The sequence below is a fragment of the Pecten maximus genome, chromosome 1 (genome assembly GCF_902652985.1).
Source record: "Pecten maximus chromosome 1, xPecMax1.1, whole genome shotgun sequence".
NCBI classification, from domain to species: domain Eukaryota; kingdom Metazoa; phylum Mollusca; class Bivalvia; order Pectinida; family Pectinidae; genus Pecten; species Pecten maximus.
This window is the reverse complement of record NC_047015.1, coordinates 31,090,480-31,118,055: the sequence shown is the minus strand read 5'-3', so window position 1 is coordinate 31,118,055 and position 27,576 is coordinate 31,090,480. Positions and strand designations below refer to the sequence as shown.

At 33.8% G+C, this 27,576-nt stretch overlaps 3 protein-coding genes across 3 annotated transcripts; 1 reads left to right on the top strand and 2 right to left on the bottom strand.

Moving 5' to 3' along the window:
* The first annotated feature begins 430 nt into the window (after window positions 1-430).
* On the top strand, window positions 431-9,947 carry LOC117330230 (histone acetyltransferase KAT8-like). Its single transcript, XM_033888455.1, has 10 exons — window positions 431-637; window positions 2,129-2,206; window positions 2,865-3,049; window positions 3,691-3,744; window positions 4,471-4,635; window positions 5,119-5,208; window positions 5,568-5,708; window positions 6,509-6,602; window positions 8,010-8,160; window positions 8,413-9,947. Exons 1-10 carry the CDS (start codon window positions 436-438, stop codon window positions 8,627-8,629), a joined length of 1,377 nt encoding a protein of 458 aa, XP_033744346.1. The 5' UTR covers window positions 431-435; the 3' UTR covers window positions 8,630-9,947.
* Window positions 9,948-10,326: 379 nt separating this feature from the next.
* On the bottom strand, window positions 10,327-18,144 carry LOC117330243 (ankyrin repeat domain-containing protein 40-like). The gene is made up of 4 exons (XM_033888457.1): window positions 17,894-18,144; window positions 15,686-15,834; window positions 14,743-14,922; window positions 10,327-14,364 (listed from the first exon to the last, which is right to left on the bottom strand). Exons 1-4 carry the CDS (start codon window positions 18,019-18,021, stop codon window positions 14,042-14,044), a joined length of 780 nt encoding a protein of 259 aa, XP_033744348.1. The 5' UTR covers window positions 18,022-18,144; the 3' UTR covers window positions 10,327-14,041.
* Window positions 18,145-21,399: 3,255 nt separating this feature from the next.
* Window positions 21,400-25,322, bottom strand: LOC117330219 (alpha-(1,3)-fucosyltransferase C-like). The gene has a single exon (XM_033888444.1). The coding sequence runs from the start codon at window positions 25,315-25,317 to the stop codon at window positions 24,301-24,303; it is 1,017 nt and encodes a 338-aa protein (XP_033744335.1). The 5' UTR covers window positions 25,318-25,322; the 3' UTR covers window positions 21,400-24,300.
* Window positions 25,323-27,576: the final 2,254 nt, after the last annotated feature.

The following is a 27,576-nucleotide window of genomic DNA, read 5'->3' as shown; positions in this document are numbered from 1 at the left end:
AAAAAGTCTGTTCACTTTTTTATTTGTTGATTGTTGTATAAAATGTTTTCTCTCTGCACATCATATTTTTGTAAGGAGAATTAAACAAATAAAGATGAGGTTGAAATGCTGAGTGACAAGACACAATCACTACTACCTATACATTCTTGTGAAAAGACTGATATAGAATGTATCCTACTGTACATTCTTGTGAAAAGGCTGATATATAGAATTTATCCTGTTGTCTAATTCTTTGTACGATAACCTTTCAACCTTTTTTAACGTCGTCTCTAGATGTATAGGCCTACTTTTGTGTGAATCAAATAGAAGCGGAAAATTCAACCAGGTAATCTATTCCTATTTTATCAATGCCTTGATGCGCTTGTAGTCCTTAAAGCGTTTGTATTCGTTTACGATTGTCCCAAGCGTTTCATTAACTGTGCTTACAATTTTAAAATGGCAGATTTAGATGAGAAGAAAGGAGTATCTGAGGCAGATTTGAACGGCTCTATCTTACACCAAAACCCCAGAGTTTCCATTCAGATGCCGTACCAAGATTCACATAAAGATGAAGAAACAAAGGATAGGAATATGAATTCCGATATTCTGCCAGATATTGGCGAACACTACCTGGTTCAACGATCTGATGGAACATGGCGTATGTAGCTGCCCTACCTGTTATTGTATAAAATTTCAGATACAGTCTTCTTATATACAGGGTGCAGTGTACTAAACTAATCCAATATGTGTAATATTGACAATCAGGATGGATTTGATAGTATTTCACACGAAAAAATACTCAAAGTTATTGGAAATATGTTCATAAACAATTGTTTGTTTGGATCGCAATACGCAACGCCCGTAAAAGATTCCCACTAATATAGAGACATATGTAAACAGTATTGGGATGTAGAGTATTTAATTCATTTTAACAAAATTTCAATGAAGTTTTATTACTTTGTTTTTCAATGTATTTCTAGAAACTCTAGCTACAGACTAGAGCAATGGAGGGAATTGTCAGGCGGTACTGTATAGAATCTAGTTATTGTCAGTTTTTACGTATACCCATGCTTTGAATATTTCATTAAAGGATGCAGTCAAGTTCCTGTAATTTTCAGTGAACAAATATATTAGTTTTTTTAACGTTTCTGGCCTTATTTCATTCAAAGTTTCCAAACAGATAATATTGACGTTTAAATATTTTAATAATCTTCAAGTCATAATTTTCTGATGTTCTTATATTATATATATATGTCACTTAATAAGGTAGGTGCATCATCTCTCCTATCAATATCCAAATCTTGAAGCAAACATTTGAATGTTTGTGATATATGAGAAGTTCTGCAGAGTTTGCTTCTTTGCTAGCCACGGTTTCTGATTATGTTACACTCCATTACCTGCATTCTAAGTACATTCGGCTTCTTCGATGCCGTAAATGGATCTGACGATGAATGCCAATTTGGTACACTGGCCATGGAAGCAGTTATTGTTTCCAGAGGGGATAGTTTCGGAGTTTCAAATGTGTTTATAAAGAATTATGTTATTGATCTTCACATTATGTCGTCATAAGGGTATATATTCTATCATTTAACATTTTTTGTAATTTCATTAAAATTCCTGTGTTAAGAAATTAACATGGAGAGGCTTTAATACAGTTGCTACAATTACAAAAAAAATGTAACGTGCAATGCAATATCTCTTGAAATCATCAGCTATGGACAAACAAATATCAGAGCTTGAAAAAGGATCAAATAATTATCTATGTTTGTGAAATGGCAATATAATCCATCAAACAGTCTCAAACTATCAATGAAAATATTATGTGTCCAAATACTTATCATTATTATATGTCTCTGAACCACAACACATTATTTTTCAATTACAGTGAGTTTAAAATCACTTTTACCACATAAGTGTTGGTAATATGAATATTGTATGCTGTGACCAGTGGTAATAATCAAAGTCTAGTGGTAATGATGATAAACTGGTGGTAATAATGATAAACTGGGGGGAATACAAAAAATCTGGTGGGATATTTAGCAGAAAGTATAAGAAACTTTCTACTGGGGCAAGGAAATTTCCACTTTTCTTATCCCTAGTGACACTGATCAGTGCATTACATTACTAATTTGTGAAGTTTTCTTTTTAGATGCTGCAGAAATTATCCAGACTCGTGCCAATGAACAGACTAGCGGGAAGCATGAATTCTATGTCCACTATGAAGGATGTAAGGATTGGAAGATTTTCATATGAATTTGAACAGTTAAACAATTTCTTGTAGTCCCTTGTTAATCACATATAACCCTTTACTGTCTGCTAATTTCCCTTGTCAAAGTGTATCCTAATAGAAATATTCAGAACTTGTAGTTTTCCGAGATCTTTTTATTGATCATTGATCAACTCATCAGGTTATGGGAAACCCAGTGATATAAGGAAAATATAGATATCAGAAAAACAGTTTTGTTCATCTTCAATCACGATATAAAGTTCATTCTAATACCTGAACTTAGTAAAAAGTTTATCTTTGTCTATGCATCAGAGTATAATGTTTTATGTTTGTGATGTGATCTTTTGTAAATCTTTTTTGTCTTGACAAAGGGGCAGATTGCCCTAAAAAATTGATAATTTTCTTGTCTGTGCTTACATTGTCACTATTACTACACTGATCCTATTGAGGGATTTTTGGATTATTCTTTTCAAGTGGGACTTGCTCATTGCTGTATTTTGAGAACCCACTATTTTATGAAAGAATTATTGAATGCTATGATCAAATCCAACATAAAATGAACATATATATTTGGGCTCTTTCTAGTACACATGTTGCATTTTAAAAAGTATGCAGAACTTGAATAATATTGACCAATTTTCATAATCATTTTCAACAGTTAATAGGCGTTTGGATGAATGGGTTGAGATCGACAAATTTGATTTGATAACAAAGATAGAGGATCCACACAACAACAAAATGAAAGATGTATCCATCATCATGACAGATCTGAGTGACGGCACTGACAGGAAAATCACACGGAACCAGAAACGAAAACATGATGAGATTAATCACGTTCAAAAGGTATACTGTTTTTTATGGAGGCATATATATGCCTACCATATTGCAATCACCTATTTCCAAATCTATGAATATCGGCTCAGCTAGTACTTAACATGTGGTTGGAGCAGAGTGGGAATCAGACTGATTTTGGGAGTATAGCTCTTGGTGAAACAAAAACCTGATGTTCCAGTGTTTGATAATTGGGAACTTTGATAGTTTCAGTTCTTGATTAAAAATAAGCACTCATTCTGGAAAATTCATCAGTAATCAAGTCAGCATCTGCAATAACTTGATTTCTCTGTTTAAAGGTCATTGTTTTCCATGTCCATATATCTTGCTAACGGCACCTTCAATACTTCCAGTACTTTGATTTCTGATTTGGCACAACCTGTCATTCAAGTTATGCAGTACTTCAATATTTGTCATTCATTTTTCTAGCTCAAAACATTTTGTCAGCTGAACCATAAAAGATGCAGTAATAAGATTGTTAGGCCTGTTACTTTATTGTGTCAAAGGTTATGAAGTTTAGTCAGATAAAAGTCCCAATTATGATACACAAGTGTTAGAGCTTGAAATAACAAACTGATTCTCTGTTGAAAAGGGCACCGATTTGAAAATATGTAATTTTGTATGAATTTGTTATTTTGTTTATCTTGAAATAGACCTATGCTGAAATGGATCCAACAACTGCTGCCCTTGAGAAAGAACATGAAGCTGTAAGTTACAAAAAGATCACATAAGTTAGTCGCAAAATATATGTTACAAAAAGATCACATAACTGATCAGTCGCAAAATATAAGTTACAAAAAGATATTATCATTACAAGTCACACATATAAAAATAAGTTACAAACAGATCTAATCATTACAAATTAGCCACAAAAAGAACAAAATTATGAAAGTTTCTTGAATTAAATCACAAATATACTCCATTATCTTAAACAATTTTTATGTTCAGCTTTCCTAAATACCTTCTTAGTGTTATCATGAAAAGGATTTGCTTCATTCAATCATTGAGTGTACGTAGTTCTTTGAATTTTAAAATAGACATCTTCAAAAAATCTCAAAATTATTCCAAGCTATTAGTTTTTCCCTTTGTACCATTATATAATGAAGTGTCATCTATTAGATATTTATAAGGGGACATTTAGCAGACAGGTAGTCGTTGCATTTGGATGCAGATTTGATATAGACAACAGAGATAAACAATTATATTGCTTCAGACACTTTGGCTACATTAATAGCTAAACAAATGGTGGAGAATATGTATGGTTCTTCTGTTATTAATACAAGATTCATGCCAAACTCATTTTGACAAATATTTCAAGTGATGATGATTTTTAATCAATTTTGAAGGGACAGTTATAGGTCTTACATATCTTGATTCTTGTACCAATTACCAGCATTACTATAATCTTGTTAACTCAATGTTTCTTTCTGTAGATCACAAAAGTGAAATACATTGACAAGATTCAGATTGGTCGATATGAGATTGATGCCTGGTATTTTTCACCCTACCCTGAAGAATATGGCAAACAGTCTAAGCTGTGGTTGTGTGAATATTGTCTGAAGTATATGAGACTGGAAAAATCATACAGATATCATCAGGTAAGATAAATAAGTAATTAATAATTAGGAGAATTTTTTAGGAAAAAGGTTGGAGTCTTTATTTCATCAATTAGTTTTGATATTCTCATTGTAGCTGTAGACATTGACTCCAGGAAGCATTTAGAAAAGATAGTTACATTGGATATTTATTTTATCAGAAAATTGATTTGATATTCTGTGAAAAACTTGTGTGGATTTTAATATAAACTTTAGGATCACAAATGAATTGTGAATGTTTTAATAAATGGAATCACTAATTATGTTTGTAAAACTTTCTAAAGACCTTGTAAAGCATTTTTATTATTTAGTGTTAAATTGTCTGCTTAGACAGAATTATCCACTAATGGGTTTGAAAAATAAAGATAATGTATGTAGAAATGTTTCAAAAGCTATTATATATAAAAATGAATAGGTATAGAGGTCATAATGATATGAAATTATTTCAACTATGCATCACATTTTGTGCTATGTTGATGTTTTTAGAGTCAATGTATCCATCGCCATCCATCAGGGAAGGAGATTTACAGAAAAGGAACCATATCTGTGTTTGAAGTTGATGGAAAAGACAGCAAGGTGAAGGCTTATTTCTGATCTTTTGTTTTCGTACCTGAACTAGATGATAGTTTTGTATATAAATGACTGCATAATAATATTAGTACTTTTTGTAATTTAATTCAACAATATATCTTTTCAAATATGTTACCACTTTACATCTTTGTACAAAATGTTGAAGTCCTTTTTAAGTTTGAGGATATTCATTTGTTATGATAGTCTTCATGTCCATATTAGGACCTACAATACTTTTGTTAATTTTACCATATGGAAGATTTGATAAAAGTTTGGACAAAGTGAATTATCACCTTCTTGGCCTAATTAATCGGCAGCTTGTTGTTTGAAATGTTTCTTGATGCTTACATTTTCTCCATTTATAGATATATTGTCAGAATCTGTGCCTTCTCGCGAAATTATTCCTGGACCATAAGACTTTGTACTTTGATGTGGAGCCCTTCATGTTCTATATTCTCACAGAAGTGGACAGACATGGCTGCCACCTCGTTGGTTACTTCTCAAAGGTAATTTTTTAGTGATTTTTGCTAATAAGCCAAACTAGAAAATTTGGCGCTGCTTTCTAGGTTGCACTGTAGAATGTGACATATCCAAACTGCTTTGAGAATGTGTAATTTATGTTCATTTGTACAAATGTTTTGATTATTATTATTGATATAGAATCTTAAAGTAGTTTTCATTCATATGAGCTTTTATGAACCAAGTCTTTAAGATTAAAACTTCAAGATGAGTTACAAAGAATCTCATATGAAATGAAAACATACTTATTAAGATACTTACCATCACATAACTGAGAATACTGACATTTTGACAGATATTTCAAGTAAACGAAAGATCCCCGAGAGATCTTGGCGCCCACAGTTCTTTTCAAGAAAAAGTGATAACAATCTTTAATTCTCAAAATCCAAGATGGCCGCCTGTCAGCCATTTTGTTTTCCTGATCAAAAACTTTACTTAAATTGGCACAACTAGGAACCAAGGGGAACCTACTCTTCAGGTTTGAAAAATAAGCCCAGCATTTTGGGAGTGGAGCTAATTTGTTCCTGTGTGGTAGTACTATAAAGTCAATTCTTCACTACCAAGAGGCAAAGATAAATATACTGCAGCCTCCCAAAACACAAACATTCACTACAGGCATGTATGGTGCAAATATGGAAGGCTGTCAGTAAATGACCTTAGCTGTTGATAGAACTTCAAACAATACAAACCAAACCTAAATATCATTTATGTTATCATATGCTGTATACATAATAAAAGATCTGTCCACTTTGTGTTCTAAATATATCTTTCTTTTGCTCCTTTACAGGAAAAAGAATCTCCAGATGGGAACAATATAGCTTGTATTCTCACACTACCACCATTCCAGAGGAAAGGATATGGAAAATTCCTCATAGCATTTAGTAAGTATTTTGTGAAAAGTTAGTGTTATTTTCATGAGGGCTATTAAAGTAAAACATCTATTCAACCCCAGGACTCCAGGTATTGTTAAGGGGTACCACCATCAGAATTTGATTAATAAATTACATAGAAGTAATAGGAAGGAAATCCAACCATGAATAGAAGTGATTTATTTTGGGAGTCCTGGGGTCAGGTAGATATTTTAATGGAATAGCCCTGAGAAAATTTTAGATCGTAAATTTAAGTACAGTGTATGGCTTCTTAATTACACGTACATTCATGTAGTATAATTTCATGGAATACAGTTAATAAAACATTTCACTGTCAACAGGCCAGGGTAGAAAATGTCTAGGTTCAGTGACCCTAGTACGTATATGCTGACAACTGAAAATTAGTTTTTACTTTCCTATGACTAATGTATTGAATGTAAAGCTTTCTATTGAATGTCAGTGTTGGCAACTTGCCCATTTTTCTTGGATAATTCCAGTGTTGAGATTATCCAGGGTAATTAACCTGTTTGACCTGTCTCTTCTTCAGAACCAGGATGAACCAAATTTACTATATATAACTCCCATGTCAAAAAATGCCTTGGTAGTTACCCTACACATATGATATACTGCACTGTTGTAAGGACACATGTACATGTGTGTCATAGTATCATTGCTTCTAGACATAGTGATGGTTTACCTTTCTTTCTTTCTTCCTAAAAAGGCTGTAATACTATACAAACCTGTTCCTTCCATCCACCTGTGGTGTTTCTGGAGCAGTTCTCAGAAATCTGTAAAGGCAATTAGACAAATCTGTCTACACAATTCCATCAAGGGGTCTTGTGCCTTTTGCTTCAGCTATGGACCATTTTCATTTCAAAAGTCATGGTTACCATGGAAACAAAGTCAAAATCATTGGTATCAGCATTTCTGGAGCAATTCTCAAAAAAAACCATTCAAGATAACTTCAGAAAACTTTCTTCACTCATCGAGTAGTTTAGTAATTAGAGGCTTTTGCTACAGAGCAGTTTTCAGTTTGTTTTTTCATAGTATTCATTCTGAAGACCCTTTCAAATAACTCCAATGTGTTGATTAGACTTTAATACCCCTTCTATTCCATCCTTCATATTGAATATTGCCTATAAATATTCTATTGAATAATCTCGAAGAGATATCTTGCCTCTGACTGGGTTCTTTTGGCAAGGGAACTGAACGGCTGTGTCTTTCATTCTTTTAGTTTTAGAGAACCGGGGTTGATTCAATCAATTTCTTTTGGCATTTCTATCACCATCAAAGTAAAAACAGGACAGGGCCTCAACATTCTTTTATTACTTATCAACGAAATGGGCAAAATATATTGTTCATGTCTTTTATCTGATATAAATGTATGACCAATTCTCTTTTAATTTGTTTGATACTCAGGTTATGAGCTATCAAAGCTGGAAGGTACTGTCGGGTCTCCAGAAAAACCACTTTCTGATTTGGGAAAGTTGAGCTACAGGAGTTACTGGTCCTGGGTATTACTGGAAATTCTGAGGGACTTTCGAGGAACTTTGTCAATACGTGATCTCAGGTAAAACATAATTAAAGTTGATCAAAATATATTTATTCCTAGATTTGTTGTGTTTTGTATTGTTGTTTTAATTTGTAACTGTTATTTACTTTTTGTTATGAATTTTGTTCTTTTTTCTTCCTTTGAAATTGTTCATAGTTGAATAGTAATTATACTGCTTTTGATAATGAAATTTGATGCTCGTAAAAAAGTGTAGACTTGGTGTGTGACTGTGAATGGTTTGGATAAGAATACCTTTTTTATTACTTTCAGTCAAATGACAAGTATCACACAGCATGATATCATTGGCACACTGCAGTCCTTGAATATGGTGAAGTACTGGAAGGGACAACATGTAATCTGTGTCACACCAAAGCTTGTTGAGGAACATTTAAAGAGTGCTCAGTACAAACGTCCAGTTCTCACAGTGGATTCTTCATGTCTGCGATGGGAACCACCAAGAAAGATTCAAAAACTTCTGAAAAAATGATGAGATCAAAACGGGAACATTTAATTTAAAAGTATTTGAAAGAAATTTTATTATATCAGAAACACCTCATTAACAATCTGTTGTTCGTTAGTGGAAAAGAAATTTTTTTGAATGTGTCGAGAGCAAATTATTTTTCATGTATATCAGAATGTGTTGTCTTTGGGCGGTTATTAATTGGATGTGAAGTACGATGTTTATCTATTTTATTCACTTATTTGTTTATACACAGATCTTTCTATCTATAAACAGTCTCCCTTCAAAAATAATATTAGCTATAGAAGTGACACCAAAAATTTGTGATTGAGCCAGAGTAAGTGAAGTGAAATTAGGTAAAACCAGATACACTTTCTGAGTGAATAAAAGTTTACTGTCAAGTACGAGATTGCATTCTCCTATCTCCTAGAATTGTTTCTCAAAATGTATTTCTTCCTTTGTTCAAAATTATCAAGAAAATTATGTTTCAATAGTTTAATTAGGCTTAATTTGTTATTATAAACATATTGAAATCCTTTGTTGCTCTCATATAAACTTCGAGACTTGTCTTCAAATTCTTAGCACAAGATCTTGTGTAGTTTGTGTCTTTTGCGAAATATTTGGTAGAAATTACTCGGGTTTCTTGATGGTGGAGATATTCATGACGATGGAGATAGGACTATTCATGACAGTGTTTATTTCTTTTAAAAAGTTTGTTCCCAAACAAATCAGTGAAAGTTACCTATTGTGTCTGTCACATATTTACTTAACATTGATAATTATTTCTCCTATGCTGCACAGAGAAGTCTCTGTTTTTGTCAGGAAAAAGACAAATTTGTCTTTACCAGGATAGGAAAAAGACAGCCGACACATGCTATGTCACAAGGATAAATTGTCCATGTATTGTCACTGTATTGTTTCATACAATTGTTGTGACCAGGTAATATCTGCTCCAACTCGAGGGATTTTGGTTTGATAACAGTTAGACAGATATTTTACTTTGTTCTGACAGTGATTTGTTAATTTGTATGCACGGGAGAAAATAATCAAACTTGGGTCTGTGTTGTGGAAAGGGATATATCAACCCTAGTAATATGTAAGAGTTTGGCTGACCACTCTTACATAAGAAACGAGAGATTCCTGTCCACAGAACAGGCCCATGCAAGATCCAGTTACATTTGTAGTCCATAAATAATCACTGACCAATTTTGTTTTTGTAAATGTCGTGCTTATTTGTTGGTAAAATATGAAGTATGTCAGTCTGACCATGTGTAAGCAACAACTTTTATTTTTATGTATTGTTGTAGATATTGTTAAAATAAAAACATTAAGATTTTACTAAACAGCAACTGTTTGTGTATTAATACAAATTAAACAAGAACGCATGGAGGGATTTCTTTAATTCTTTATGGCATATAACTAATTCTGCACATTTTGAAGGTGACATAATCGGATCATCACAAACATTTTTGTTAATTTTGTCAAAAATTAAGCAGATAAAAACATTACATCTATGGTTATATCAAAAGCAGAATATTAACATGTTTCAAAAAAAAAAAATTATCAACTGATTTTCATGCGAGATATTCAGAGAACGCTCCAACATCACAAATCGGCTCTTGCAGTTTTTCGAATGCCACTTCCCAAATGGATCAGGGAGCAAATTATACAAATTATCAATTAACTGTTTGTGTGTTAATACAAATTAAACAAGAACGCATGGAGGGATTTCTAATTCTTTATTGCATATAACTAATTCTGCACACATTGATCCATAATCGGATCACACAAACATTTTTGTTAATTTTGTCAAAAATTAAGCAGATAAAAACATTACATCTATGGTTATATCAAAAGCAGAATATTAACAGATGTTTCAAAAAAAAATTATCAACTGATGTTCATGTGAGATATTCAGAGAACGCTCCAACATCATAAATCGGCTCTTGCAGTTTTTCGAATGCCACTTCCCAAATGGATCAAGGAGCAAATTATAAAAATTATCAATTAAATTACTAAATATAATAATTATTGTAAACTTCAAAAAGGTCGGGGTTTTTTCTAAGCACGCCATTAACTTGGAAAGATTTTTTGAATTGGTCTGAAGAAACTTATTTTTTTTCTATTATTTTTGAATTGGTCTGAAGAAACTTATTTTTTTTTCTATTATTTCACACTCAAAGATAATGAAAGATCAGACAATTCTATTATTTCACACTGTCTGATCAGATCATGATATTGGCAAAATTGGGTTTTCTGTTGAATCAGGAGTGAGGAGGATTATATCCCTTTTCTCACAGAATCATCAACACAAAAAAACTACATGAAATGGTATTATGGCGACTGTATAATTCTGGTAATCAATTTCTGAATAATGACTTAAAGGTATAAAAAGCCAGCAGATATTTTTATACAAATGCAAAATAACTGATTGATTGGTGGAGAAAAAATGCATTTCATACTACATCTATATTTCTAAATGTATGTATTTTTATATATTTGTAAAAAAAGTGTTGCAAAAAAAGACAGAAAAGAAAGGAAATGATATTATAAGTGGATATATACTTCAATGTTATCACATAATCGAATGTATTGCCATTCAAAATAAGAAAATACAGAAAACAAATCGGTACTGAAAATGAAATCACAAACGAGATATATCTGACACATTATAAATATTCTGTAACACAAAAGACCTTGGGGGATATACATTCAACAATTAAATTGCAGCATAATGAGGTAGTACCCAATATTGGTAAAATAAGACTTGTGATTTCCGCTCCTCTACGATACACTGCAATACAAGACTGCACTACAAGATTGATCTTGTATACGTATTGCAGTGTATCTTAGATATATAGAGGACTTGAAATTACAAGTTTCATTTTAATTGGAATGTTTTACCAATCTAGAAAAACATGTTATTTGTGGGAGGAGGCAAAGTGACTCCTATTGCACATTCTTCATTCATGAAGATTTTTCATGGCATCTCGATACAGTATGTAAGCAGAGGGAGATTCCAGTTGGAAAAAAATATGATTACATATCTCCTTGAAGGATATATGTCCAAGCAAAATTAAGGTTCATTCTGGATTTCCTGACTTATGAATTCAACTACCAAAACAGAATTTGGATTGTTCATTGAAAAAATGAGAGATCCTAGAGGGTTTTTGGCACCCACCATTGAAAGATCTTTATTGGTTCAATGTTAGACTGATCTTCTCTCTACTTAATGATTTGATAATGAGGAGGACATACATATGAAATCTAAGAGATCTAAGAAGAACTTTCTGTGAAAAAGCAATACTAAAATTCAACTGCCAGCCATTTTGTTGTCTGTATCAGACTTAAAATCAAATGGGCACAACTAGGGAAGGCAAACCCCTGCACATGAAAAATCCTTCCAGTATTTTTCAAGTAAAAACAAACAAACTTAAGCTGTAAAAATTCAAAATGACTGCCTGTTGGCTATTTTGTTTTCTGGAGCAGACTCAAAACCAACAGGAACCTATGTTTGAAGTTTCACAGAAAAATCCATTCCACTACTTCTCAAGAAATAGCAATAACAAGGATGGAACAGAGACAAAGAGCGATTTGAATAGCAAACTATCTGATGATGGTGGGCTAAAAAAGGATGATACAAAATTTTAATATAAACTACAAACAAAATGATACACAATAGTTATTACTGACTATTTGTGAGAAGAAAACTTCCAATTTCATCCTAACAAAACTAATAAAAATAAATTAAAACCCCTATCACATTTATTTCTATTTGATCATACCATTAAGACATTATTAAAATAAACAAAAGCTGTAGTAGAACAGCATAACTCATCTCCCAAATGTTTGTCAACAAATAATTAAAATATATAAATCGGTATTGTTTTTTATTTTGGATAAATAAGATTAATATTGTGTACTTGACAGAATTAATTTGTTATACTCAACCTTAATTGTCATTATTCATAAATAGCTGAAAAACCACTTGATATCTTCAAAAATGGAAAAAATGTCAGTCCAAAACATAAAGCAGGTAATTTTTTTTTTTCCAAAACTCCCTTCGTTTGACTCAAGGAGTGATTAGTCTAACCCCACAGGGACTCTAATGTTAAATACATGTATCAGTACCCTAGTACTATCATAACGTGATGTGCTAATGCCTTTCAACACTTGCATCATAACTTTAAGTTTTTGTTTACATAATAACTCAAAAACATGTTGAAATGCTTTTTGTTTTTAAATATCTTTCAGTTCAACTTCAGGATGTGATAGCTTAACCCCAAGGGATATTAATTAGAAAAGTTAGAAAACCAACACCGACACTGGGGTGACAACATTAACTCTTCCTCTTCTTCGAAGAGACAAGCTAAAAATTAGGGCTTTCCTAATAGCAAATACACATGATTCCAGAGCTATATATAATAAACAATGGGGTTTCTATCCGAGGCCAGGTTTCTGCCTAGTTATCTGCATCATCAATAGTATTACAAGGGTGAAACTGACTGAACAGTTATACAAAATTTCTGATACATTTTCTTCAGAGATGAAATTTGGTTTGGTTTCTTTTGTTTAACATCCTATCAACAGCCAGGGTCATTTAAAGACGAGTCTGGTTTAGAAGTTGGAGGAAAGCCAGAGTACCCAGAGAAAAATCACGGACCTAAGGTCAGTACCAGGCAACTGCCGCACATGGGTTTCAAACTCGCAACCCATAGGTGGAGGGCTAGTGGTAAAGTGTCGGGACACCTTAACCACTAGGCCACCGTGGCCCTATCTGAGATGAAAATTATTCTTTCAGGGTATGTATAAAGCATTATTTTCACAAATAATTATATATGTAATTATGGCAGATAATTTAAAGTTATCGCTACTTTTTTCACCAACTTTTATTTTAAAAATCCAAATCAAATGAAAATTGATATTTCACAACAATAATAAAACATGCTTGATATGGAGGAACATAAATACTGGTACTGAACTATTATTTATAATGCTATCAAACTATCAAATATTTGAAAATGTAATAATGCTGCTGAATTATGGATACCTTAAGTTTATATTTTATACTTTCCTGTTTTATATGTTGCTTGGCCTGGCACCTATTTATGAAAATAAAAACATTTACATGACAATATTTGATTATTCATATCATGACTTTGAAAATGTCATCGTGTTCATCATTTTCATACGAGCTGCAAATGGCTGAGTAAAAAAAAAGAATAACATTAATGATTCAAGAGATGATAAGCTCATCAGGGGACATAACCCCAGGTAATAGTTCTGTACACAAGGTTCAGTGAACATGGTCCCAAGTAGGGAATATGTACACAGGCCTCTGAATTTCCAGATCTGATCCTTATGAACATGCTAAGCATGTTCTTATCCATATGATATTATGAACTTGTTTTGTAATAAATAAAATACCTGGTAATGCAATCAATATAATATTTGTTCATTACGTACTCCATTGTTCAATCCAGATCCCTGATGGCCACTATAGTTTCGAGAAGAACTGCTCATCGCTCTGTTGGTTAACACTAACTCAAGTTCTTGGAAATCACGCATGCGGCGAACATCTTTGTCTTTCCTTACGATAGTGTCAGGCAGTTTCCTAATTTTTTGTACTGATCGACGATCAACTACAAGTTCTCTGCACATGATATTCAACAAAGATTCAAAACTCATATTTGACCTATCGAGTTCCACTTCAAGAAAGTCTCGCTCGTCTGAATTAGCCAGTCTTATTTTCAGCACAACTTCTACAAAATAAACAGCATTTAAATACTACAATGTGGTGTAATGACAACATATGATATTTAAACCCCCAGCATGCCAACATATTCTTGCAATATAAGCATGAAACCACATATTATAACATACAATGAAATGTACACAGTAAAAATTTAGTCTGAAGTTATGAAATAACATATATTTGTTGAAAATTATTCTTTTAATTAAATACCAAATTCCTTAAATCGGCAGTTTCTACTAAAAATTTCCAACCCAGTTCATTTTTCCCCTACGTAGAAACTGAAAAGCGGGCTGCCCTATCCCAAATGAATGAAAATATGGCCTTCTCACAATTTTAAAAGAAACATGGTCATTTATTTACATCAGAAATCTCTACAAAAAAATACCATTTTCATCCAAATTGGTGGTTTGTCGGGGCCTTATTGCAGACTCTGATGTAATAGTGGATTCCTGATTGGCAGCTGTACCACTTCCATAGCCAGGCTGTGTGTAGGGAAATGGTGGATTAGCTAAATATCCTGGGTTGATCGGCAACTGAGACTGCTTTACCTCTGTCACTTCACCTGCTAAATACAGGAACAAAACTAGACACTAAAAAAACATTTTTTTAAATTTTAAAGTTTACACAATACCCATCAATGAATTCAAAGTTACTGATTCTACATACAAAACATGTAGATACATAGAAAAATTTTATCAAAAGGATTGCTCTGGATTTTTATTTTTCAGTTGTTAAAATATGAAACATAGTTTTATCCGGTACACTACTTATGGCTTTTGGTAATCTATCTAATCAAGATGTAGCTACATAACAGCAAAAATAATATGAATAGGAAAACCTGAAACCAATCTGACACAATTATATGGCTAAAGGAGCTAAGAGTAAATTGACATTTTTAAAGAACTTTCTCATATTTTTTCAAAAATATTTTAAAAATTAAGGGTGAACTTCTAAATGCACATTAAAGGACAAAGTATATTGAGGTAATCCTAGAGTTGATTCCAAAAAAGAGCACAGTAGGTAAGGTAATTGCTACACAGGGGCTTGACATGTTCATATGACCCAGAATGAAATATTAAACCCCATGGTCCAACCTGAGATCAGTTATAATATCTAATCCAAAGGTCTGGCCCCCAGATTACTTATAATTTACAATAACAATAAATACAAATTATATTAAAAAAAAAGTTTCTTTGTTTCCCTTTTTGTTTACCTATTAAGCTATTTCAGCAATTAAAACAGAATTGCTATTCTGAAAATCAATCTTTTATGATTGAGGTCAATTTTAGAGTGAATATGTCCCACTTAAAAATATGTAGCCATACTACCTCCAAGCATTTCTCGAATATCAGCATCACTGCATAGATGAGCCGGATATTCCCCTTCCTTGTTGGGAAGGTTGGGTGTAGCTCCCTTGGAGAGGAGATAGGCTACAACTGTCCGATGATTACGCTTAGCTGCCCAATGTAAAGCGGTCCTGTAAAACATAGCGATAAAAGTGTTTCACATGATATTAATGTAGATTATCATAGAAATATAATCTATAAAGCTATAGATGAATTTTCTGTTTAAATTTTAATATTAAGTTCAAATTCTCATCATTGAAGAAACCATTATAACTTTACCAGGATGCCAGATTGTTAACTATGTAATATAGTATCAATTTATCTACAGTTCTAGTAAACCAGGCATCCAAGTCTAATAATAGAATATAGATGTGAGGAGGATAAATGACTAAATATTAAGTTAATATTGAGTTATTTCAAACTACACACATCAAAATTCAAATTCAAAGTGAAAGTGAAGAGTGTACCAGGCACCTTGCTTAGGCTGGCAGGAATAAGCCTATTTGTACATGTTCATCATCACCAATCTGATTTATACAATCTTTACACAGACCTAATAATTGCGAATAGATATTGTTTTTCAGATAGACTGTCTGATAATAAAAGTTAAATACCAAGGGGAGCCTTCACCTGAAGTTTGAGGAATATCCCTCTCATATTTTTCAAGAAATAGCGATATCAATCTTCAATTCTCAAAATTCTAGATATATACATACATAGATTTATTGACAGCATACATATAAAATATGTACAGGATTTACATCCTTTGATTGTCAGCTCGTAATAAAGTTATTGAAATAATAAATTATTGATCAGTTCACAGCTTGATTTTCTCTTTGAAACAGTACTTTTGTGGCTGATTTTTCCAATGTTCATCAAGTTTATATTCGAATTGTTTAATTGATTTGGCATTTACAACATCAATTGGGAGACTATTCCACATATCCATAATTCTCTGTGTGAATGAATATTTTCTGATATCTAATCTTGAGAATCCTTTATGTATTTTAAAGTTATGTACACGACTTAGATGGCTAATTGTTGGCCGTTTTTTTCTTCCGATCAAAAATCAACATTGAATTACAGGCATAACATAACTACCATCTGATAATGGTGGGCTTATAAAAGAGGGCCTAGAATCGATCCCTGAGTTACACCAGCCTTGATTCCGAATTATAGTAACTTATAATTACTCTTTGTTTTTTATTATTGAGAAATGATGTAATTATCATTTATCACAGATGCCTGTATTAAAGGCTCAGTCTATTGATATTTCAATCCCATTTCAGAGTTGGACATTTGAGTTTGGTGGTCTGTAAGATGAACCAAATGAAAATTAATATGTTTTGAAATAATTTCAACCAACAAGTCTCCTACTTTGTGGTAATTCAATCTAGTCGCAATTAATTTGTCCGACACATATACTGAAATTCAAACACCAATTCCATCATCACAAAATACTGCTGATAATTAAGATCTTTTTATGACTTTCTCGAGACAAATTACTCATTTTTAAGGAATCTGGAAAAGCATGTTTTTAGCAAGCAAGTAAAAATTCCAGAGAACTCCTGAGTAAATTCCAGAACTTGTCCAACACAGACCCGAAGTTACTGTACTTTCAATCCTATTTATATATCTGTCTGTACAAACTAACATGCATGGATACAACATAAGTTATAGCTACAATTAGCCCGAGTTACTTCTGGCTCTGACACCATGTGACATGTCTGGTGTCAAGGTTACTCCAACAATGTTAAGACGATAACACGGCGAGAAACTTATGACAGGCGCCGTGTCGGTTAGTCTCGAGCTCAGGACCAAAAAATAGCCAGAGACCTTAAGCAAGATGAAGTAGTGTCAAGGCCAGAGGAAACTCGGGCTAAGCCACAATGTACCTACGAAACGGTGAAAACATGTTATCAAATGGTAAACTTGGGTACGAACTGTCAATGGTACCAAATAGTTATGATAGGATATGACTGTAATTCTATGCAAACATGTACCAGAAGCTGCCTACTTCACTAACAGTATGAGTTATGTGACATAAGCAAGCTGGTAGGGCGAGTTATCATCATACGTTTGTCGCCGTGTATTCCTTTAGCATTGTAAACAGTACTGTACACTGCATGTAGGCCTAATCAGTCATAATTCAGACCTAGTTAATTAAAAATTGTTTGCTTAAGTTCGTACCATCCATTCATTCGGTTCTGACAATTAACATTGGTATTCTGTATTTCTATCAATTTTCTTATGGATTCGATGTCACCAGTGCAAGCAGACTCCCGTAATTTCTCCTCAAATTCGATTGACGCGTCCATACTTTACTCTCTTACCGGAAATATGTGTCTGCTGTTGGGGCGATACTAAGCTCTGTAAGATGGTTAGCATAATCCGGAATATTTGTTAGGCCCCGCACGCGGAGCAAGTTGTAAGAATGGCCAATAATGTAAAAAAAAAAAAAAAAGAGAGAGAGAGAGATGCATTTCACGCGTGAACTGACTTAACGGTTTTATTACGTAGAGGGGTTCCTTTCCTTAGTTCTTCAGGGCTAAACCATATGAACTTGATAATTAGCTAGTCTACATGTATTTGGACCTCCCCTAAGTGTGTAGGCCTATAGCACATTTTTCAGACGTCTGAGGGGTTAGATTAAAATTCGGTAAAAATGACTCCCTCGGTGTTCATATAATATATATAATGAAGTCCCTGTGTGCTAAACTTACACAAGGAAAGTAACATACAGTAACTGTGGAGGGTACCAGTCTATTTTATTACCAATCAGTTGCACCCTTCCATATTGGCACAGCGAGGAGGGAATGATTTTCCAAAAGTAAATTTTACCTTAGTACTAGGTGAAACTTGCTGAAAAAGTGAAACATTTTGAAATAAGCTCCGCCCATTTCCTTTTATAGTCTATTATTACCAATCAGTTGCACCCTTCCATATTGGCATAGCGAGGAGGGAATGCTTTTCCAAAAGTAAGTTTTACCTTAGTACTAGGTGAAACTTGCTGAAAAAGTGAAACATTTTGAGCTCCGCCCATTTCCTTTTAAAGTCCCCCAGTGACTGAATAAATAGTAATTATTTTAAAACATACACCACACACACATGCAAAAACAAAACAATTGATATTACAAACCAAAAAAAATAATTTAATTAACTTTTGTACGTGTTTAGTATGTCCAGTTCATTTAGACTGTATAAATATATATCCATTAGGTATATGACGTTAGGTATATTACGTTAGTCCTAGATTTCATACAACATGTTATATTTCATCAAATATCACTGATGACTGTGTATTGCAGTAATGAATGCAGAATAGTAACACTTTATAAGTAAGCCTAATGAAAATAGATATTATAAGCTCAGGCTTATACAGAAAATCTAAGGAGCTTCGTCATATAGGCCTTCAAGCAAGCATTATCGACTTTATTGTATTCATGTTTAATCATGGAATTAACAGTTCAATCCTTTTTGTTATCACAAACATTGCATTCATGGTATCCCGATTACTTTTTAAACTCAAGTGCATAACGCTACAGTGAAAATCTGTTTTAGAAAATTAATATTCTCTTTCTTGTCCTTCTGTATGTTTATATAGTCTTATGTTCCTTTACAAGTGTTAGATGTCTCTTACGCAAGGTTTTTTTTTCATAGAAGTCAAGGAAAGAGAAACATCTTCAACTTGATTTGTTAACTTTGAGGGCAGAACTCGAATGCATGTTTTGGGCTGAATGGTTGTTTGGTTTGGTTTGGTTTGGTTTGGTTTATTTTGTTTAACGTCCTATTAACAGCTAAGGTCATTTAAGGACGGCCTCCCGTGCGTGCGACATGCATAATACATGCATGCGTGCACGTGTGGTGAGTGTGTTTTGGGAGGCTGCGGTATGTTCATGTTAAGTCTCCTTGTGATAGGCCGGAACTTTTGCCGATTTATAGTGCTACCTCACTGAAGCATACTGCCGAAGACACCCAGCAGCATACCCCACCCGGTCACATTATACTGACAACGGGCGAACCAGTCGTCCCACTCCAAATATGCTGAGCGCTAAGCAGGAGTAACAACGACCATTTTTAAAGACTCGGGTATGTCTCGGCTAGGGGACAGAACCCAAAACCTTCCTCACAGCGGCGAACGCTCAACTAAAGGCCAAAAGTGAGGCATTGTCAAGGGAGACATTAGGAAGAAGAAAGTTTGTAAAAAAGAAGAGAAAAGATAAGATCCTACTTACGATCATGCAATGGGGGCAGCAGGTACAATTCTTACGCCCTACCTGCAGGGCAGGGCTGAATGGTTGTATGGCCATCCAAGTATCAGAACATTATTAAACAAACTACTGAAAATAGCATCGTGCTCACGTGCTACGGAGGAAATGTGCATGATTATGAGCAGCGAAGACGACTACAACAAAGTGGATGTGTATGCAACCAGAAGCCTTGTGATTTTGGCCCATAATTTGACTCTCAAATGTGATGTGACAGAAGTGAGAGAACTTTTTGCAGAAATAAAAATGTTCAGTTGTTGAGAAATCTGATGAAAACTTTCATTTTGTAGCCTACTAACCATATAAAACGATTTATCACTTTTCCTACGATGTGTGCATCCCGATTTAGGCGTTCAGTTTGCCTTGATATGCAGAATTTAGAATTTAGAAATTTCAAGATTCGACACTTACATAAGCCATACAGGCTACTGCAACCTTAAACACCTTAAACAGACACTCAACTTTTCTGCGATATCAGAGCAGTGCATTCACAAGAGAAATAAAACGTTGGAAAAGAAAACTAGGAGTTCTACCAACAGCTCAACTGTAGTGTAAACATTGCTAAATGATGTATCGTACTCACTTTCTCTGCTGCTGCATACGAGGGCAAGGACAGGTTCTGAAAATTTTATTATCAAGGCATGAGTATAGAAGAATCCATATAAATTATTTCTGAAAACGGAAGCACGACTGTTGCCCAAGGAAATAAAGTTTATCGGCTTAACATGTACCACACCACATCACGCATTCTGGCAAATGGTAAAGATACATTTAGACTTACCAGTGCAACACATCAAGTCTCTTTTAGACGACATAAAACACCAATATTTTTCGAAACCAAGTCTACCCAACGAGACAGTAAACAAGAACAGACGGCCCAACTATCTGGCTTTGCACTTAGAACTATGTACCAAGGCAACGAGACAGTAAACAAGAACAGACGGCCCAACTATCTGGCTTTGCACTTAGAACTATGTACCAAGGCAACGAGACAGTAAACAAGAACAGACGGCCCAACTATCTGGCTTTGCACTTAGAACTATGTACCAAGGCAACGAGACAGTAAACAAGAACAGACGGCCCAACTATCTGTCTTTGCACTTAGAACTATGTATCAAGGCAGTAGTCTCAAAGCAAAATACTGATATTTCTTGCGATACTACAACCTGCCCTCTTAGCTATCTGCGGATACAAAGTCCAACAAAACAACAAAGAGTGGCATAACCTGTACAGGATGTGGATATTTCATCGAACCTGCCTTTTACGCTCAAACATTGACTCAGCACTCAGGAGTCAGGAGATGGCATCAACTCTAGGTGATGGACGTCGTGTCACCATTACAGACTACCACCCCGTCAAACCGTCCACAAAGGCAAGAGGTCAACTTTTTTTGTATTTATTTTATTTTTCAAGTTTTTCAGCATAGTCTAATATAAAAATATAACACATACACTCGCACATGAAATTATGATTACATCATCATCATCATCATCATCTTCTTCTTCTTCTTCTTCTTCTTCTTCTTCTTACACGCGCTACATCATCATCTTACACGCGCTACATCATCATCTTACACGCGCTAATTCATAATTATTTCACATAGTGACCAAAATCACTATTGTCATCACACCTATACATACATAATTAAGTCATCATCGCCATGCAACATTACATTATATATGCATAATACATATACACTCGTACCTTTGCACACAACTAATATATTTACATACATAAATAACTGTAATTGCTTATTTTTGACATTTAATTCACTACATTATGTATAATTCCCACTCACACTTCACTCATACAGCAGAGCACAAACACACACACACATTAACATTCATCCTCACATACGCACACCTACACAAAACAGGAAAGAAATATGTGTATATATAAATGGAGAGAGAGAGAGAGAGCGAGAGAGAGAGCATGTAATTATTAAATTTATCTGAATGGTGAGCTATATTTAAAAATAGAATTTTTTAGAAAATAGAAGCATCAAATGGCATTTGTCAGGGTCTGGTGAAGAACACTGAGATTAACTCAATTTACTCAAGACTGTTCAATGATATAATTGTTGTTATAGTAATATATACATGTAAATAGTAAAGCAAATACCAAAATTAAAGTAAAGTTACACAGACGAAAATCAACATTTTCATGTACTTTTTTTATGTCATATATTATATATATAAGCGATATATATGCATGTACAATAATAAGCATGTCATTGTAAAATTTGTATCAATTATTCCTACTTCTTCCAACCATTCACAATTTTTTCTTTAGCTCCCTGCCCTTTAATGTTAGTGATGTATTTCTGTACTTTATAGTGATCAAGTATAGAATAAATCAATGCATTGATGTTGAGAGACTTATGTATACATCTAGTTCTGTAAATATATTGCTTTATTAGTAAAATTATTTGATTGTCAATTTTGTATAATGCAGGGTTATAAGAATTAATCTTGCCAAAAAGTATTGTTTGTTTGTTTAAAGTAAAAGGAATAAAAAGAGCTTCCAATAACAAATCTAAACGCTGTAAAAGATTTTGAACTTGATCACATTCCCAAAATAAATGTTCAATGGTTTCTATTTCAGAGTTACAAAGATTACAAAGAGGACTATCTACAAGTAACCACTGAAGTTTGGAGTTTTTAGTAATTTGATAAGGCAGTGTGTACACAATCAACCAGTCCTCCTGATTAAAATTAAAGATTTCTCCCCATTTTTCTTTGCCTTTGGCGACTAGAGTTTTTTTTAGTGTTTAACAAATCATAAAATACTTTTGAACCTTTAGTCCTTTTAAGAAATATAGCAATGTTGACCGGTAGAATAGGACGAGTTACTTTGTTTTCTACAATTACCTGGTCAGCCCTAACTTGTCACGTCCTCAGCCAACTAATACTATCAAGATTTTCGGGGGACACAACATAAAACAGTCAACTGTCAGTAGTAAGGAAGCACAACAACTCATAACAAAGGGAAATAAATCAGGAAATGGGGGGATGAATTTAAGAAGAACAAGAGGCCCATGGGCCTTAACGGTCATCTGACAAACACTTACGGCAGGGACACCCCCTTAATCCAGCATTCTATATACGCAGCCAGTTATGTTTCAGATCAAATCTGGTTTTTATCCATTTTGGCTTAATGCAGGAGCAGCATCATCTTAAAGCAAAATATCAGCCAAGTTCCCATTTTTTGGATGGGACAAGCCTCATTTATATCAAATTAGGGATTTCCCTTCCCCAAGGCTGTTTCATACTACATGTAAATATCATTGAAATAAATTAAGTCATTAATGAGGAGTAGCATTTTAAAGCAATATTTAATCTAAATGCTCCTTTTGGGCGCCCCACCCTTCTTTCCCCAGGGCTCAGACCTGTCTCATTTATATAGATTATGATTGCTGTTTCCTTAAGATGTTTCAAACCATATTTGGTTGTAATCAATATAGGCATTGAGAAAGAGTACGATTTTAAAGCAAAAGTTTTGCTAAGTTCTCATTTTGTGGCCTCGCCCCTCTGTCTCTAGGGGCCCCACAAGCCTCATTTATAAAAATTGTGATTGCCATCCCCCTATGATGTTTCAAACCAAATTAGGACGCTATCCACCCAAGGGTAGAAGAAGAGTAGGGTTTTAAATTCACCAAACTTCCCTATTCGGGCCCCCGCCACTGTAGTCACAGGGGTTGGACAAGCCTCATGTATACATATAAATATGATTACCCTCCCCAAAATGACTTTTTACACCAAATTTGGATGGATGATTTCCTTTACAACTGCACTGTACATCAATGCAAAGCGGAGCGTGAACAATTCTACTTTTTACAAACACTGTCTCTCTCTAGCCTATCACATCCGAACAGAGAACACATACAAAGACATGCTAGAAGACCGACATATATTTGATACCGCCGGCTTTAATTCCGTTTATCTACACGTTTGTGGATTTGACCAATATCATCTCTCAGCTTCTTAATTTCAGCATGGGAGAAGATTCCATTGAAAATCTTTCTAAATTTCTATATGATACTAGTTATTAGCTATAGGTAATCTTTCAATTAAAAAATAGATACAATAGGAATAGAATAGATACATTGACGAACAGCCCAAACTCATTGCGCTGTTTCATTTTGCTATTCCTGCACATAACACGTTTTTGGTCTCTGTTGTATTAATACTGTCTTTAGTGTTCCCTGCTCTACCCACATATAAGCAAATCCAACGAGATTTCAACGTGATTTTTATGTTCACTCAGCCTCATTTTGTGTGGAATACGCGTTCACAACAACCTTTGTTTTTACCGTCGCCTCTCATCCTTTTATATCAGGTCGTGAGCCTTTTTACAAATTTTGCGTTTTATTTTATCCCCTCGTTGCCACTCTCCGATGTCTCTATATAGTCGCTTGTACTTCTCAGAATCAGCCAAGTGAAGCCGCCGACAAAGCTCACAGTACTGGTGTTGTTGTATATCTCTATAAACCCGGTAGTACTTTCTCCATTTCATGAACTCCATAATTTTTGTGATGTTCCTGGATAAAGAATTGATGTAGTTGTTAAGATGAGAAATACTTCTAAATTTAGACGTGTCTATATACGATCCAGGAGGAAGATGCATGGAGTAGTTAGAACCACCTCGTGTTATTGGTATTGAACTCAACTCGGAGTCGTAAAGTTTGTAACTCTTCTCTGTTATGTAATCCGCACATAATTGGTTTTCGAACGACAGATAAAACTTGTACGACTTTAAGCACCCTGCAGTTTCGGAGCTACCACACCTTTTATCACCGCACTTCCCGTATACATCCACTGGTGTCATCTTCTTAAATATATTGACATATTTATCACGTTTCCCAGCCGTTCTACAATTAGAAACCATCCATGCTATATTATTCGATTTATTTTGCCATTTTTCAGCTAACTCATTCATTTCTTTATCCAAGTTGCTTTGTTTGATATTTCTTGTTTTAAAATTACCATATGTTATCACAATATCCGAATCTCTTCTGTAGCTCATTGTCCAATTAAATTCAAGTTTCCAATTATTATATTTACTCCAATGTAACCATGGTGGTTCTAATGAATGGAACACCCATATTTGTCCCAATTTCTTACGTCGATGCATTTCTCTTACGTATGTTGTATGAAATACAACAACATCACTGCTAGAAAAATCCCCTCCAGAGGTCAGGTAGCACTTATGATCACATTTTGAAAATACATTCATTTTAAACCAAGGTGGACGGTTGTGGTAGTGCACACGTATAGGAACCTCCATGGGTATCAATTTAGGAGCAGGTGCGCGTGAAGGACCATAATCAAGAGAACGACCCTTCATCCATAACGTAAGGAGGAATGCCACAGGGAAAACCCAAAATAAGACGGATGACGTTGATCCATTCCTAAAACGAAAACGAGAATTTGAAACTACCGTTTTAAAACCGGAAACATAAAAAAAATCTTAACCGTTAACGGCAATGTTATTCAATCTAACTCTTAATCAAACTCATATATTGTTTTAATAAAAAATAAAAAAATAAAATAATTAAGCGTTTTGATTGGCTAACACTTGAAGACCGCTTCACAATGTCATGGAAATGGTTACACATTAGTTTGCAGGTGTTTTTGCTTTATTTAAATATATATATCTCTTTTTTTTGCTTTGAAAAGAATACATTAGCTTAATTATTAGTTGTAATGATTTGTAATAAATCGAAATATTTCCATATATTTCCGAAATTGTCAGCTTTGCAAATAAATTACCGGCATTTCACTTTAAGTCAAATCCTTACACCACACCTGTTATTGAAAAAGAACACACGTTGACACAAAACAGGTCCATTCATCCTCAGAATAGCTTTTCTATTGTGGTAGAAACAGGACACACCAACTCGTGGCTGTTGTCATGGTATTTCTTTCACTCGAGTTTCACACTATTTTTCAAAAGTTACAAAAACGAACTTTGGAAAAAAAAAAACTAACGAGATATGTTATAAAGGTGTATTCCTCACAATGAATATTTAATTTGGGGATACTCCTCACAATGAATATGTTATTGAGGGATATTCCTTACAATTAATTTTGTAATTGAGGGATATTCCTTACAATTAATTTTGTCATTGAGGGATATTCCTGACAATGAATATGTTATTGAGGGATATTGCTTACAATCAATTTTGTAATGAGGGATATTCCTTACAATTAATTTTGTAATTGAGGGATATTCCTTATAATTAATTTTGTTATTGAGGGATATTCATCACATTGACTTATTTATTGTGAGGAATAGCCCTTTGTAACATATATATTGTGAGGAATATCCCTTTATAACATATTTATTGTGAGGAATATCCCTTTATAACATATTTATCGTGAGTTATAGCCCTTTATTAAACACTTATTTCTTTTAAGAGTTTCGGCATGTATGCTCATTCATATTCAACGAAATCCAGGTAGACAACATCGTTGGCCTAAAATGAAGTCTTCTCTTTGTTCCATGTTTTGTCTTCTGTCATGCTTTTTAAACACCAGAGCTTGAGGGGAAAATTGAAGATTCAGATTCTTAATATGCTTTTATAGTTTACTTTACATTGACGAACACATCGACGAGATAGTACAAAATATATTTGAGTACAAACCAGTATAATTATTAATGGTAGATTATTTCAATTAATTTAAATAATTTGATTGCTTGGCAATATTGTTTTAAATATTTTCAGTTGATTCTTTATAAACACTGCATTTGATTAAGAAATGGAATATAGAATTCGTCCTCATTGTTATTCTCATTACAAAATAAACGTTTCCTCTGATTCCTGTTTAAATTCCCGTATCTTCCCTTTTCGATAAGTAAGTCATAGGCAATCAGGTAATCGTAGCTTAGTAATGTTAATTCAAATATATAAATAAAGGAAAGCGATGATTTCCATTCGATGAATATTTTACCGAAGTCAAACATTAACTTCAACTTGAATAACTCTAGATCGACTTTAGTAGCCGCTTCCAAATTGTATAAAACCAATGCCGCATATATGATATCCCCCTTTAAAAAATATCCAGATACTTTTTCTGGTCATCAAAAAAGTATGACATGACAACTATAACTTAATATGGAAAACATAGACAGTCTGGAAATGGACCATATATATCAAGGTAACTGTCAAGGTAGTTAATTGTACCTTGTCTGGCTTTATTACAAAACACGAGGTGTAGGAGTAATTAATGAAATGTCAGCACCAAACATGTATTACAAATTCAACTTGTACAGTTAGGCTGCATATAGACATTACCTGCATACTAGTGTCTATTAATATACATGGATCTACCTTGTCTATACCTAGGCCAGCTAGGTGATATACAAGGTAACAATGCATGACCAGGTGTAATCAGTTACCATGACACCTGTACATTTATCCATGGTATACATATACCTATAGTCATTTGACTTACTATCAACCTAATGTATAACATTAAAGTGAACCAGTATGGAACTCAAAGGGGATACAAATACTATAGGGGGATATTTTTACGATGGGCAAAAAAGTATACCCGGATACTTTTATGATGACAAAAAAGTATCAGATACTATTTTGATTGG